At 36.9% G+C, this 16,343-nt stretch overlaps 1 protein-coding gene across 1 annotated transcript in view; it reads left to right on the top strand.

The window, feature by feature from the left end:
- The window catches only part of LOC128658546 (dynein axonemal heavy chain 11-like), a 1,692,686-nt gene that overhangs the window by 774,666 nt on the left and 901,677 nt on the right, over nt 1–16,343 (top strand). Inside the window, 1 exon segment of the mRNA XM_053712841.1 lies at nt 690–821. Within this exon segment, the coding sequence (XP_053568816.1) occupies nt 690–821 (132 nt within the window).

Raw genomic sequence — 16,343 nt, 5'->3', positions numbered from 1 at the left:
CTAGTTATGGATGGGATCTGGCCGTAAAACATTTAAAGTGGGATAATTCTTTATTAATATATATAAGGTATTTTTAACCATTTTGTATTTAACCAAGTCTCAAAGATGTTTGTTTCCTTCACTCGACAATACAATAGGTCGTCCAAGGCTCCCAAATCTCTAGGTATTTCTCACGCTTATCTAATAACACTGCTGCAAAACTAGCCATTGAATGATAATATTCAATCATTTGCACGAGCACTAGATAGCAGCACTATTTCCTGTCATGCAGTGCTCCAGATGCCTACCTTGGTATCTCTTCAACACCGAATATTAGAGGAACAAAGAAATTTGATAATAAAATTAAATTAGAATTTTTTTTAAAATTGTTATGCTCTGTCTGAATCACAAAAGAACATTTTTGGGATTAATTTCCCTTTAAATTGCATTCACTGTCTTAATCATGATAGTTCTTTACGTCTGTGTCCATTGAAAATGGCTAATGGCACTGCTTAATGAGAAATGTGCTTTCAACAGATTTGTATATACACTTTTATGAATATGTAGTTGCAAGATGGTGGAGAATATTAATATACTGTACAGCCTGTTATAATGTCACACTTTACATTTCGCTGTTGCACTTAGCACTTTATATGTGAAAGATTTTATTTCAACGTTTAATGTATCATTTGAATATAATTATTTTGCAGATTGCTCAGCTGAATTCCCTCATAAACATGCTGTTAGGGGAACTCACCCCTGGTGATCGTCAGAAGATCATGACAATATGCACAATTGATGTACACGCCAGAGAGGTTGTAGCCAAGCTTATAGCACAGAAGGTAATTGGATGCAGAACAATTACCCTAATGCATTTTTCAAAGCATGAAATAGAGAATGATTTCATTTGTTGAAAGACTCACCCCTGCCTATGTGTAAAAATGACAGAATGTTTTGATTTCATATTTTTCTTTCAATTTTAGATTCAGAGTCAGACAATTACATTTACAAGTTAAAGAATTGCCAATTTTTCATAAATTTGATTGTCTAAATGTTTAAGAATTATGCAGATAATTGGTTTCACAAAGTTTGAAACCTGACAGGAACTACTTTTTATATTCTATAACCCTGCTCTGCAAATAGAACGTATATTAATGTCATTTTTAATATACAGTAGGGTCCAAAAGTTGGATTAGCAATTGGTTATGTTTGATCATGTATTTAAAAGAAGTATAATATTGTAATCATTCATGCATATTATTCAAGAATATCTTGCTTATTACTCAGACATGCCATTTTTTTAATCTCTTTGTTAAACCATAACATTTTAAAAAATGACTAATGAACTAATCTTGAGTGAAAGAAAACAATATTTTTTCATGAAAAATGATCTGTTTGAAATAATTTCATTTTTGGACTGTGCACATATCTAATAACTGATATCAGTTATATTATTATGGTGCTATTCTACCGATCCTGCAAAGTCTTTCGTTTTTTTAAGAAGGTATTCGCCGAAATAACTTTTTTATTTATGTCAACGAAGCTTCTTAAAGGGACATTAAAACCACATTTTTTCTTTCTTGATTCAGATAGAGAATACAATTTTTAACAATATTCCAATTTACTTCTATTATTTAATGTGCTTTGTTCTTCAGATATCTTTTGTTGAAGAAATAGCAATGCACATGAGCGAGCCAATCAAACAAGGCATCTATGTGCATCCACCAATCAGCAGCTACCGAGCCTATTTAGATATAGTTTTCAACAAAGGATATTAAGCAAATTAGATAATAGAAGTAAATTGGAAAGTTATTTAAAATTGCATGCTCTTTCTAAATCATGAAAGAAAAAAACAGGGTTTCATGTCCCTTTAAAGCAAACTGAGAACAAGTTGTACTACTGAATGCTAAAACAAAATTTCCAGTGTCATATTTTCCAAAGGAAGATGAGGCAGACCTAAAGGGCCACATGATCAGAAGACCAATATATCAAGCTGAGGTCATTATGGGATAGAACAGCATCTGTATTTAGAAGGCAAGCCCGGATGTAAACATCCTACCCCAGTAAACGAAAGCATATTGAAAATACAACTGGCATAATAGGTCTTCATGGGAGAGTATCTGGGGCATATTTAACAATGTGCGAGTGGACATGATAAGAAGTAGCGTAACATACGCTGTCGGCATTTATCATTGCACCAGCAGTTCTTGTGAACTGCTAGTGCAATGACGCCCCCTGGAGAGCAGGGGGTGTCAATCAACCCGATCGAATACGATTTCTGTCTGCGGCCTCAGAGCAGGCGGACAAGTTATGGAGCAGCGGTCTTTAGACCGCTGCTTCATAACTTCTGTTTCCGACGAGCCTGAAGGCTCACCAGAATCAAGGGGCATCAAACTCCATACGGAGCTTGATAAATATGCCCCTCTGTCTCTAAGCCACTTGTTTGTACATGATTTGTAAGTAAACAGTTTAGACTTGTTTTTATGACAGAGGCAATAGCATGATCCTAAACACATATCCGAGCTGTGTAAGGTGTATCTAAGCTCCAAGGAAGAGCAAAGGCTGCTAATTTGTATGGCTTTGCCTCCACATTCACCAGGCATCAACCCCTTTAAACATCTTTGAGAACACTGAAAAAGTGAAGCATATTTTGACATCTCTTGGCCCTCTCTGTAATGTTCAAAAGGAGTACTAGAATAACGTAGATTGTGAAATGCTGCACAAACAATGTAGAATCAATGCAGTCATAAAGGCAAATGGTCATCATATCACAAAATATTGAGACATTTTTCATCTTCTGTATGTATTAAAGAAGCATATTTTGTACCTTTATTTGTGGAAATGATATATTTTTGTTTGAGAAATATTGTACATTTAGTCCAAACAAACTAGTTTTTCAGAAATGCTGAAATTTCAAATTGTGGTAGTTGACTCAGACTTTTAAATCCTGCTGTGTATATAGTATATAGCTCAGTAATTCAGTAGTCAATTAAAACATCTTTTCCATTCAAAATTTGCATTGTTTGTAGTCAAGGAACATAACCCTGCGCAGTTGATTTATATGATTGCTTTAAATATGAATCTTAAGATAATCAAAAATGTGTTAGAAAATAAAAAATTAAATAGTTGGAAAAAAATATGAAAATGCACATATAAGAGCCAGTTTCAATAGCATATCTGCATCAGATCAGACTCCTCGCTCTGTAGCCTCTCGGTCAGCCAGATACTGACATCACACATCATCCCCAGGAGGAAATATACAGCTAAAGTGAAGAGGAGGACAGTGATGTGTTTGGCTGTTGCATTGTCTGACAGACAGAACTGTGATAGGCAGAGGACCAAAAGCTATGTGACCTCTAGGAACAACAGTGGCGACCCTTGCCCTAGGTTATAGATTTGTTTCATCAGCAAGCTGTTGAAGTTGACGTTATGTGATTTTTGGACTGTTTCAAATTGGAGTATTATTCTGTGTTTTGATTAATTATCGGTCAAAGAAAATCAGAATATGATTATCTCCTTATTTATTATTTGGTCTTTGACTCTGTATTCTGGAGTCTCTGGACTTAAAGGGACAGTCTAGTCAAAATTAAACTTTCATGATTCAGATAGGGAATGCAATTTTAAAGTTTCCAAGTTAATTTTATCATCAAATTTGCTTTGTTCTCTTGGTATTCTTTATTGAAAGCTAAACCTTGGTAGGCTCATGCTAATTTCTTAGCCCTTGAAGGCTGCCTCTTATCTCAGTGCATATTGACATTTTTTTCACAGCTAGACAGGCTAGACAGCGCTAGTTCATGTGTTTCATATTAGATAACATTATGCTCACTCCTGTGGAGTCAATGATTGGCTAAATTGCAAGTCTGTCAAAATAACTGAAATAAGAGGGCAGTTTGCAGAGGTTTAGCTACAAGGTAAAAAGTCTATTAATATAATCATGTTGATTATACAAAACTGTGGAATGGGTAATAAAGGGATTATCTGTATTTTAAACAATAAAAATTCTGGAGTAGACTGTCCCTTTAAGTTTGCTTGCTCTGTCAGTCAACCCTTACCAGAAACTGATCCAGTAAATGAAATTCTGTTTGTGTCTAAAATATTGCTGACATAGTTGTACCATTTATAAAATGTCTGAACTCCTAATTTCAATCATAAATGGACATTCTGATGGTCCTGCTTTAGTTGAATAGTTTGCTTTAGTTTCATTGGTTAAATGTTCAGGTGCATTTTTAACTTTTTATTTAAAATGTGAAAAAAATGTGTTTAATTACATGAAAATCAAAAATGCAAAAAAATATAGAGAATGCTGAAAAGTCATGCATACATCAAAGACAGGCATTGAAATGAGACCAAAGTGGCTTTTTAAGTGGCCAAGGATGTTTAATGATATAAACTTTAGAATCATGCAAAAACCTGTACACACAATGTTTTCTGAAGGATTGGCAGAATGCTGTCGAAATCTTTGAATGAGAAAAAACCCATACATTAGAAAACTATAGAGCAGAAAATCTTGTTAAAAAGCACAAAAAAACTATAAGCAATAGAGGTAGTGTGGGATTTTCAAGGGGGCTCTCGTAAGGATTTTTACAGACCTTTGAAAGTGAAAGTAAAACAAGCTGGCTCATTCATTCGATATTGGCCATGACCAACTTATGTTTGAATGGAACTTTTTTTTTTTTTTTTACTGAATCAGTATGTGCAATTAGTCATACAATTGTCTTTAATTAATGTGTTTACAGGGATAGCAAGGTCAAACTGAAATGTGCATAGGTGCATTCAATTTGACATAGAAGAATTTTTGCTATATACTTCCATAAGCAAAAATGTTTCTAGTAAAAGTTATTATTGTTTTTCGGCAGCATGTGAGGGTGCATCGGTATTCAAACACTATGCTTGCTGTGAGGGTGCATCTGTATTCAAACACTATGCTTGCTGTGAGGGTGCATCGGTATTCAAACACTATGCTTGCTGTGAGGGTGCATCAGTATTCAAACACTATGCTTGCTGTGAGGGTGCATCTGTATTCAAACACTATGCTTGCTGTGAGGGTGCATCGGTATTCAAACACTATGCTTGCTGTGAGAGTGCATCGGTATTCAAACACTATGCTTGCTGTGAGGGTGCATCAGTATTCAAACACTATGCTTGCTGTGAGGTTGCATCAGTATTCAAACACTATGCTTGCTCAGAGAGGTGTCAGTGCTGTGTATTGCTTATAAAGACTACATTTGTGTCATACAAGCTACTGCTGACCCTCTAAAAAGGTGTAGAGTTTGAGTACTGGTGCACAGGGCCCTCACAGGATATGTGTGTATGCTGCAAAAACAGTAATAACTTTTACTAGAAGCCTTTTTGCTAATGGAATTAAATTGCAAAAATCCTTCTATTTCAAATTGAAATGCACCCATGCACTTTTCAATTTTTACCTTTCCTTCCCTTTAAACATCAAAACACTTCATAGGGGATATTTATCAAGCCGTCAACCACAAATACGCTGGAATTCCGCAGCGTAATTGTTGCGAGCTTGATCCGACCTAGTTATCAAAGCCTACAGACCGGCAAAAGTTGAAATCTGTGACGTAACATACGATCCGCCGGTCTCAATCCGACACAGATCGATGCTTACGTCATTACAGATGTTCCGAATACACATTTGGCCCTATTTGACAGTTTTTCAAAGTTATCAAATAGTTAACCAGTACGCTCGTGGCTATTCAACCAGCGTACCTGGTTTTTAATCTGCCATCCTTGAGGCGCGGATGCCATAGGAATCAATGGGAGTCTGAAAGCAGCGAAAGCTTATGTTCAATGCTGCCAGATATCCCATTCATTTATATGGTAGAAAACAAGTAACGTTTACACCTAACACCCTAACATAAGCCCCGAGTCTAAACACCCCTAATTCGCCGCCCCAACATTGCCACAACCTAAATAAAATTTATTAACCCCTATTCCGCCACTCCCGGACCCCGCCGCCACTAAATAAAGTTATTAGCCCCTATTCCACCACTTCCGGACCCTGCCGCCACTAAATAAATTTATTAACCCCTATTCCGCCACTCCCGGACCCCGCCGCCACTAAATAAAGTTATTAACCCCTATTCCGCCGCTCCCGGACCCCGCCACCACTAAATAAATTTATTAACCCCTATTCCGTCGCTCCCGGACCCCGCTGCCACTAAATAAATGTATTCATTCCTATCCCGCCGTTCCTGGACCCCGCCACCACTAAATAAATGTATTAACCCCTATCCCGACTCTCCCGGACCCCGCCGACACTGAGTTATTAACCCCTATTCTGCCGCTCCTGGACCCCACTGACACTAAATAAAGTTATTAACCCCTATTCCGCTGCTCCCGGACCCCGCCACCACTAAATAAATGTATTGACCCAGATTCCGCCGCCGCCACTAAATAAACGTATTAACCCCTATCCCGTCACTCCCGGACCCCGCCGTCACTAAATAAACGTATTAACTCCTATCCCGCTGCTCCTGGACTCCCCCACCACTAAATAAACATATAAACCTCTGGCCTCCCACATCACTACCACCAACTAAACCTTTTAACCCCTAAACCACCAGCCCCCTACATCGCCATAAACTAAATTAAGCTATTAACCCCTAAACCTAACAACCCGCTAACTTTAAATTAAAATTACCTGTAGAATTTAAATAAACTATATTAAACTATTAATTAACCTACCCTTACTATTATACTACAATTAAATTAAACTAGCAATTAAATAAACTAAATTACATATTAAAAAACCTAACCCTACTAAAATCATTTAAATCTACTATTAAACCTAATAACAAATTACTAAATTACCAAAAAAAATAAACGCTAAGTTCCAAAAAATAAAAAACACTGGAACAGCCAATAGGATTTTAGCAGCTCTAATCCTATTGGCTGATTGGAACAGCCAATAGGATTTTAGCAGCTCTAATCCTATTGGCTGATTGGAACCTTTCAGCCAATAGGAATGCAAGGGACGCCATCTTGGATGACGTCACTTGCATTCAAGTTCCAGTTGACGGCCGTATTGAAGAGGAGCTCCGCGCCGGATTTCTTCAGGATGGACCTTCTCTGCGCCGCATGGAAGATAGAAGATGCCATATGGATGAAGACTTCACCGTCTGGATGAAGATGGAGGAGGCCGCTTGGATGAAGACTTCTTGCCGTCCGGATGAAGACTTCTTGCCGGCTGTATAGATCCTTCAAGCGGGACTTCAAGAACTGTAAGTGGATCATCGGGGGTTAGTGTTAGGTTTATTTAAGGGTTTTTTGGGTGGGTTTTATTTTTAGATTAGGGTCTGGGCAGGTAAAAGAGCTAAATGCCCTTTTAAGGGCAATGCCCATACAAATGCCCTTTTCAGGGCAATGTGGAGCTTAGGTTATTTTAGATAGGGTTTATATTTGGGGGGGTTGGTTGGTGTAATGTTACTCTAATATTCTCTTAGAGCAAATAATGTGCTAAATGGTTTAGGAGCACAACTGCAGAATTTAAGACTGTAATTGTATATATCTATATGCAAATAGATTAGTTTTGTATCAGCTCCATGCCAAGATGCACTATGGGAAAAGTGCAAACTGCAGCAGGGAAATGAATTTAGTCTTTGAATCCCCAAGAGGGTTGTAAGAAAGTTAGAATTAACCCTTGAGTATAATCCAGTGATAGATTGAAAGAATGTTAACCCTGCAGGAAGTGTGCTCTGAATCTGCAGACTTTTGGGAAACAGACAGAGTATTAGAAATAGTCTCTATTAGAAGCAAGAGCAACCGTTAGGCAAGAATCTGACTGAAATTACTTTACAACACAGTAAGGAAAACTTCTTGTTATAAGTATAGTCTATTAGATAATACTCTTACTGTGATTCTGGATGCTGTGCTAGGTATTCCTGTGGCTGAGCTATTACAGAGATTGCAGGAGTTGTCCCTGTGTGTAACGCTTCTCCTAAGCGCTTGTGTGCTACTGCGTCTGACTTCCGTGCTGTCCGCTGAGTGAGAGGAGTTGTCAGTGAAGCAGGTAAAGCTGAGGAATTGCGGTTAGCTGTTAGGTAGTAAGACAGAGTGAAATAGTCCTGTCTGTTCCTGCACAGTTACCAGATTGAGTGTAGGTATGTCCTTGCTGCTGAAAAGGAGGAATAACAATATTAACAGTCAGGGTTAACGGACTCCAGAAGGTTTATAAGTAGTTGAACTGTCCAAAATACAAAGTTCCTTATTGCATGCAAGACATCAGATAGATGCAGAAGGAAGTGTTAAAGATAACTCTTCAGTTGTTAGAAAAATCTGTAGAATATTTGTAATCCAAAATGTTTAGAGAGCTTAGAGAAACAGCAGCTCTGAAACTGCTATACAAAATACTAAGCACAGAGGCCTGTGATCTCAGGTGTTTTATTAGTTAGGTAGGCAGGACAAGGTAAAACTGCGCTGGGTCCTAAAAGGTACAGGCTCTGACATCACCCCCTCCTCAAGCGAGCTGTCCCACAACTCGAGGTGCAGGACGGTCCGGATTCCGTCTATGAAATAGAGACACGAGACGTGGAGCGTTCAGATTGGAAGCCGGTTCCCAGGTATCATCCTCAGGAGGATAGTTCTTCCATCTCACTAAGTATTCCAAAACGGAACCCCGGTATCTGGAATCTAATAGTGATTTCACTTCGTAAGTGTCAGTTTCTCCAGGGGACAATGTAGGTGGTAATACTGATTCAGTGTTTCCAAAGTAGGAGGTAGGTCTATATGGGCTAATTCATCCTTGAGGGTTTCGGCTAACCCTAATCTAAATTGATTCCGGAGAGCGACAGGACTCCACATCGAATCTGAGGCATATAGTTTAAATTCTAAGATGTAGTCCTCAACAGACCTTTTCCCTTGCTTAAGGTCTCTCATCATGGTCTCTGCTGTTAATTGAACATCTTTGTCCAAATACAATTCATCCAAGTTGTCGAAGAAGAGGCTGAGTGAAGACATTATAGGGTCTTGGTGTTCACATAGATTGTCTGCCCAAGACCTAGGTTCTCCGCGGAGAAAGGAGACAACAGAAAGGACTTTAATTCTATCTGTTGGGTATCTGCGAGGGCGGAGACTGAAAAGCAAATGACAAGCATTTTTGAACTGTTTGTAGCTTTTTCTGTTTCCAGAAAAGGTATCTGGTAATGAGACCTGTGGTTCGGGTAGTGTGTCATGAGCACCTTTTAAATTAATAGATTCTTTTATTATATCACGTAGTGATTGGTTCTCGACTTGAAGGTCTATAACCGCCTGAGAAATCTGGTCTACCCTCTGTGTGAGGTTATAGATGAGTTGCGGAATTTCTGCTGGCTCCATTTGGTGAGGCTTAGTATTATGTAATGTTACTCTAATATTCTCTTAGAGCAAATAATGTGCTAAATGGTTTAGGAGCACAACTGCAGAATTTAAGACTGTAATTGTATATATCTATATGCAAATAGATTAGTTTTGTATCAGCTCCATGCCAAGATGCACTATGGGAAAAGTGCAAACTGCAGCAGGGAAATGAATTTAGTCTTTGAATCCCCAAGAGGGTTGTAAGAAAGTTAGAATTAACCCTTGAGTATAATCCAGTGATAGATTGAAAGAATGTTAACCCTGCAGGAAGTGTGCTCTGAATCTGCAGACTTTTGGGAAACAGACAGAGTATTAGAAATAGTCTCTATTAGAAGCAAGAGCAACCGTTAGGCAAGAATCTGACTGAAATTACTTTACAACACAGTAAGGAAAACTTCTTGTTATAAGTATAGTCTATTAGATAATACTCTTACTGTGACTCCGGATGCTGTGCTAGGTATTCCTGTGGCTGAGCTATTACAGAGATTGCAGGAGTTGTCCCTGTGTGTAACGCTTCTCCTAAGTGCTTGTGTGCTACTGCGTCTGACTTCCGTGCTGTCCGCTGAGTGAGAGGAGTTGTCAGTGAAGCAGGTAAAGCTGCGGAATTGCGGTTAGCTGTTAGGTAGTGAGACAGAGTGAAATAGTCCTGTCTGTTCCTGCACAGTTACCAGATTGAGTGTAGGTATGTCCTTGCTGCTGAAAATGAGGAATAACAATATTAACAGTCAGGGTTAACGGACTCCAGAAGGTTTATAAGTAGTTGAACTGTCCAAAATACAAAGTTCCTTATTGCATGCAAGACATCAGATAGATGCAGAAGGAAGTGTTAAAGATAACTCTTCAGTTGTTAGAAAAAGCTGTAGAATATTTGTAATCCAAAATGTTTAGAGAGCTTAGAGAAACAGCAGCTCTGAAACTGCTATACAAAATACTAAGCACAGAGGCCTGTGATCTCAGGTGTTTTATTAGTTAGGTAGGCAGGACAAGGTGAAACTGCGCTGGGTCCTAAAAGGTACAGGCTCTGACAGTTGGGTGGTGGGTTTTATTGTTGGGGGGTGTTTGTATTTTTTTTTTTACAGGTAAAAGAGCTGATTTCTTTGGGGCAATGCCCCACAAAAGGCCCTTTTAAGGGCCATTGGCAGTTTATTGTAGGCTAGGGTTTTTATATTTTGGGGGGGCTTTTTTATTTTGATTAGGTGTAATTATTTTTTATAATGTGTTTTTTTTCTTCGTAATTTAGTGTTTTTTATTTTTTGTAACTTAGCGTTTATTTTTTTTGGTAATTTAGTCATTTGTAATTAGGTTTAATAGTAGATTTAAATAATTTTAGTAGGGTTAGGTTTTTTAATATGTAATTTAGTTTATTTAATTGCTAGTTTAATTTAATTATAGTATAATAGTTAGGGTAGGTTAATTAATAGTTTAATATAGTTTATTTAAGTTCTACAGGTAAGTTTAAATTTATTTGAATATAGGGATGTTGTAATTTTAATTTAAAGTTAGCGGGTTGTTAGGTTTAGGGGTTAATAGCTTAATTTAGTTTATGGCAATGTGGGGGGCTGGCAGTTAAGGGGTTAATAGGTTTAGTTAGTGGTAGTGATGTGGGAGGCCAGAGGTTTAGGGGTTAATACGTTTATTTAGTGGCTGCGGGGTCCGGGAGCGGCGGGATAGGGGTTAATAACTTTATTTAGGTTGAGGCAGGGTCGGGGAGTGGCGGGATAGGGGTTAATAACTTTATTTAGGTTGGGTCGGAGAGCGGCGGGATAGGGTTTAATAACTTTATTTAGGTTGCGGCAGGGTCGCGTAAAGGCAGGATAGGGGTTAAACATTTTAGTATAGTGGCGGCGTTTAGTGACAGGGAATAAAGTTGGTAAAAAGCAGAAGAGACGCAATATCAATGACTGTTAGTTAACAACAGTCCGATGCTCATCGCCCGTACTTGGTGCACGTCTTTTTGCCTGCTTTTTTTTATAAATAAGGAGAGAGTATTCAGGTCCGCGGCTGCGATGTTAGGCGAGCGTATTGGTGCCGTCGAATTCAACAAAGTTGATGGCTTGATAGATACCCCCATTGTGTGAACATTTTGATAAGTGAATTTAATTTGTCTTCATGTTGAAAAGTTAAAAAGTCTTATTTAAAGTATATTTGTTAAATTTTATTTAAAACGTGTTTATTAACATGTGAACTGATCATGTGCAAGAACTTTATCATTGATAAAGAGCTGTTCAAACAACCAAGAAATGAGCTCAAAATGTCCAATTTGTTTTATTAACAAGTCCAAGGTGCTTAATTTGAAAAGTCCAAAAAAAATTTAAAAGGCTTATTTAGTGGGATAATGCTGTCAATTTTTTTATTTGTGGCAAAAATTTATTACAAAAATATTAGATAAATAAATTATTAATGGGTTCGCAAACCATTTGAATTTCTCCCAACCTCCCCTGATATTGGAGGATAGTCATGGCCTGGGAGGTGTGGCCACTTCATTCTAGGATTTCTCTCAGCCTGGCCTATGACATGTCTGGCCCTGCACACCTCAAACCTTTGGTCTCTCCCTTTATGTCATGGCCCCATCTACAAAAACTCTCAGAAATGTTGAGATATATGTTTTTTGTATATGTTTAAATTTGAAAAACACATGAAAAGCCATTTAATGCATGTAATTAGGGCCATGTGTTCTAATGGAGTAAAAAGGACATTAACTTGAAAGCCTTGATACAATCTGTGCATATGACTTCTAATTCATTAAAATACAACCTTTCGTTACCAATAACTTTTTTTCCCCACGTTTTCCCCATGTTCTACATGAAGCACTGAAAAACAGATTGGAAGGCCTGATTTACTCTTTTAAGATTCTATAGCTTCTAATAAGATTTTTATGTTTCTAATGATATTATGTTGCAGAAATCAGTAAAATTCTCGTTATCAGTAGTTCTGCACACGTCTGCACTTGTTAGCTAAATGTTACAAAGCTGATAATACCATATTACAAGTGAGGTGGACATAAATGTATTGCTAGATGTTAAGCCATTATTTTTTATGTTGCATGTAAATCAGAGATAGTATTGTCCTTTTAATTTCAAATATCAAGGACTATCAACCTTCATTGCAATACAATGCAAACGGTTGATCTGGCAGTCTGCAAATGCCTCCATCTTTATTTGGCAGCCTGTAAATGTCGTCATATTTTCATATCAAAGTTGATTTGACAGCAAAACCAAGAGTAGACAATGCATCCATAGACCATTGTTCATCAATGTTTAAACAATCACATTTTTAATAGGGATTTTGTTTTGTTTCAAAATAAGTCATATAAAATGTTCAAAGCTGTTTCTCTATAGCTTTACAGTCTCTTAGTATAACAAAAGGAATTTATTCTACCTGTTACAAACCATATAGATGTTGCTGATATTTGTGGCAAAAAGGTTAATATTAACAACGAACAGACTTTTCATAAAAATAAATGTTAGTGCTAAAATAATGGCCTAGATTACAAGTGGAGCACTACAGATAGCGCAGGGTGTGCTATCAACACCACAGGCCTGCACTTTGAATAGTGCACAATCTGGTATTACAAGACCATGTTAAAACAGAATTACCACTGAATGTTTAGTGTGGCCTACATCTCTTTAGTGCACCCTATACTTCACCTAAACATTGCTTAAAGTTGTGAGTTATATGTTTCCCTCAAGCGCAACACGTAACAGTGCTTAAATATTTAGTGTGATTTGAGATTTGAATTAAAGTGCTAGGACTAGAATCAAAGAATAACAAAACATATGTAAAACATAATAAAATATTTACATTTTTCTTTGTTCTCTTGGTATCTTTATCCACCAGCAAGCACTACCCAGGTGCTGAGCCAAAAATGGGCTGGCTCCTAAGCTTTCATTCCTGCTTTTTCAAATAAAGATACCAAAAGAAAGAAGAAAATTGATAATAAGAGTAAATTAGAAAGTTGCTTAAAATAGCATGCTCTGTCTGAATCATGAGAGAAAAAAAATGTGTTTCATATCCCTTTAAATGTAAAATAAATGTTTATTATTGAAATAATAATTATTATTAATAATTAATAAATATTTTAGAATGTATAAAAGTGTTTGAAAGGGATATGGTATATGACAAGGTGTTTAATTGGGATGGACTTAAAGTTGTGTATGTATATATATAACAGTATATATATAACAAAGTCCAATGATTGCCCTCTCTGGGTTTACCTCACAGCAAACTTTAATGTGAACGTTTTCGGAGCTCCAAAAATGTTCACATCAAAGTTTGCTGTGAGTTAAATCCAGAGAGTGCAATCATTGAACTTTGTTATTTGGAATCTGTTGCACCCTGGTCCTTATTTCATCAGCGAGTGGGAGTGCGCTTTTCATCTCCATTTGATTTATATCCCCCTCATTGCTTAAGAAACCTAAACCCAAGAGTAGTTGGCTCTCACAGAAAGGGCACTTTAAATGTGGCAACAGTACCTGTAAGGCATGCAGACATCTCACCATGAGTAAGACCTTTCAATCAACGGCCACCCAGAGAGTATATTCACACCTTCAATGTACAAATTGCAGGTCTTCATTCATTATCTACTTGATCACATGTCTAAAATGTGACAAGCAGTATGTGGGGTGTATCTCTTGAGAAGCTAGAGAGAGGATACAAGCTCATCTCAATGATATTGAGCATGGCCATTTAGCCACAGGGGCCACCAAGCATTTTGTTGAAGTACATTATGGGGATGTGAAAGATTTTTCCTGGATGGTCATTGATCAAAGTCTTTTGGATTTTCACCCTAGGGACAAGACAACCATCCGGTTTAAACATAGAGACTGATTTGATCAACCACTGGTAAACTGAGTTGATCTAACTGTCTCTATGACAGAAGCAAAGCTTATTAGAAATGCCAAACAAGATATATATATATATATATATATATATATATATATATATATATATATATATATATATATATATATATATATATATATATATATAGGCAAAGCTCTAAATATTCTCCAATAGCCTAGCTAGAATAGACTAATAGCTTTTAGTTTAAGGGATATGAATATTTAAATATACATGTAGACCAACCTAGAAGTGCACAGTTGCAGTCCCAAAAACATTTGTTAACAGTACATATATAGTGGTTAGCTATACTGTAATAGAGACTATATACATATAAGGTAATATACCAATTTAGAATACGTTTATTTAAGTATGCTACATAATGGCACTGTCACTTTAAATTTAAATTTGTTTTCATTTTCTTTCTCTTAAATTTCCAAAGGTAAACACACCATGGTAAGCATAATAATTTTTATCTCCCACTATGACTAATAAATAGTCATAATTTTAGGCTTTTTAGGGAACTATTTATGCTGACACCATGAGGTACACATTTTTACACATACATGTGGTTATATTAAGTTTAAATACAAGTAAATCCATTTGTCAATTGACAAGCTGCGTGTTGTTCCCCACTACTTTAGCCATTGGTCAGCAGGAAAGGGCTCTAGTGACCAATCACTAGTTAGGTAAGCCTATATAAATTTGCATAATGTGAATAGGCAACATGCAGTCTATGAGTAAGCATTCATAGGAGCTGAAACGCGTCAGACCAAGTCCACACCAGTGCTCCTAATAGCCCTAACATCTTGGCCATAGCTACTCTTTAACTTTGCATATTTTGCATTGTTCACTTGCTGTTTTTACGATACACTTATTTGGATTTTTGGATAACTCAATAAAGTGGACGTTTCTGTTTTGAGCTTTTGCCCGGACCTTTTTTTTCTTTATATATATATATATATACAGTATATATAATATATATATATATATATATATATATATATATATATATATATACAGTATATATAATATATACATATTATATATACAACAGGGTTTACCCCCCAACAAAAAAAATCTTTGTTAAATTTAGCACCCCTATGAATTCATATGAGAAAAATATATTTGAAATATATTTCCATTGACATTTTAATTTTTTTAGTACACCTGGGTGACTAGGGCTAGGTTTCACAGGGGTATAAATATGAGGTTAAACACGGGCCACTTGTTTGATTTCCATGAGAGCAGAGTATTGGTTCTAAACATTCCAAAGACTAAATCCTCCCCTCCATTCTACAGTATTAGAATATAGTAATATTTATATGGAGACTCTCAAGACAGATATGTCTTGCAGACTTTTTGGAAAGTGACCTAAAAAATAACTGATTACAACATTGTATTTGGATGCAGCATTACTTTTATTTTATTGAAGCTAAGTCGTACACTGTTCCTTAAAGGAATATGAAAGCCAAACATTTTCTTTCATGATTCAAATAGAGAATACATTTTTAAACAACATTCCAATTGACTTCTATTATTTAAATTGCTTCATTCTTTAGATAGCCTTTGTTGAAAAAATAGCAATGCACATGTGTGAGCCAATCCCATGAGGCATCTCCACCAATCAGCAGCTACTGAGCCTATTTAGATATGCTTTTCAACAAAGGATATCGAGAAAATTAAGCAAATTAGATAATAGAAGTAAATTAGAACATTGTTTACAATTTCATGCTCTTTCTAAATCATAAAAGAAAAAAAATTGGGTTTTTAACGACCGACGATGTATATGGTACATTCTACAAAAAAAGGTTGTTAATGACCAATGACCTGTGATGGTACAGATCGTTGGTGAGTGGGAGCGGCTGCAGGGAGGCGGGTGGGCGGCTCATTGCTGGACTAATTCCGGCTGCTGTTCCTGGAAGGGGGACGGGAGCGTGTAAGGGAGGGTGGGAGCGCATGTGCGTGACCAATCTGTGCTTGAGTGAGAGGGAGGGGGGGGGAAATAATTGTTTGGAATGGGATCTGCGAGGGGGGTAGGATATTGAGGGGGGCAACTACACTATGGAAAAATGGGGTAAAATAAAAATAATTTAAAAAAATGAGCAAATTTGTTAAGAAACTATGTACTGGCAGGCAGCTGCCAGTATCTAAAATGGCTACAAATAGGAAGA

The sequence above is a fragment of the Bombina bombina genome, chromosome 1 (genome assembly GCF_027579735.1).
Source record: "Bombina bombina isolate aBomBom1 chromosome 1, aBomBom1.pri, whole genome shotgun sequence".
NCBI classification, from domain to species: Eukaryota; Metazoa; Chordata; class Amphibia; order Anura; family Bombinatoridae; genus Bombina; species Bombina bombina.
The sequence above is the reverse complement of the archived record's forward strand: the minus strand, read 5'-3'. Positions and strand labels throughout refer to the sequence as shown.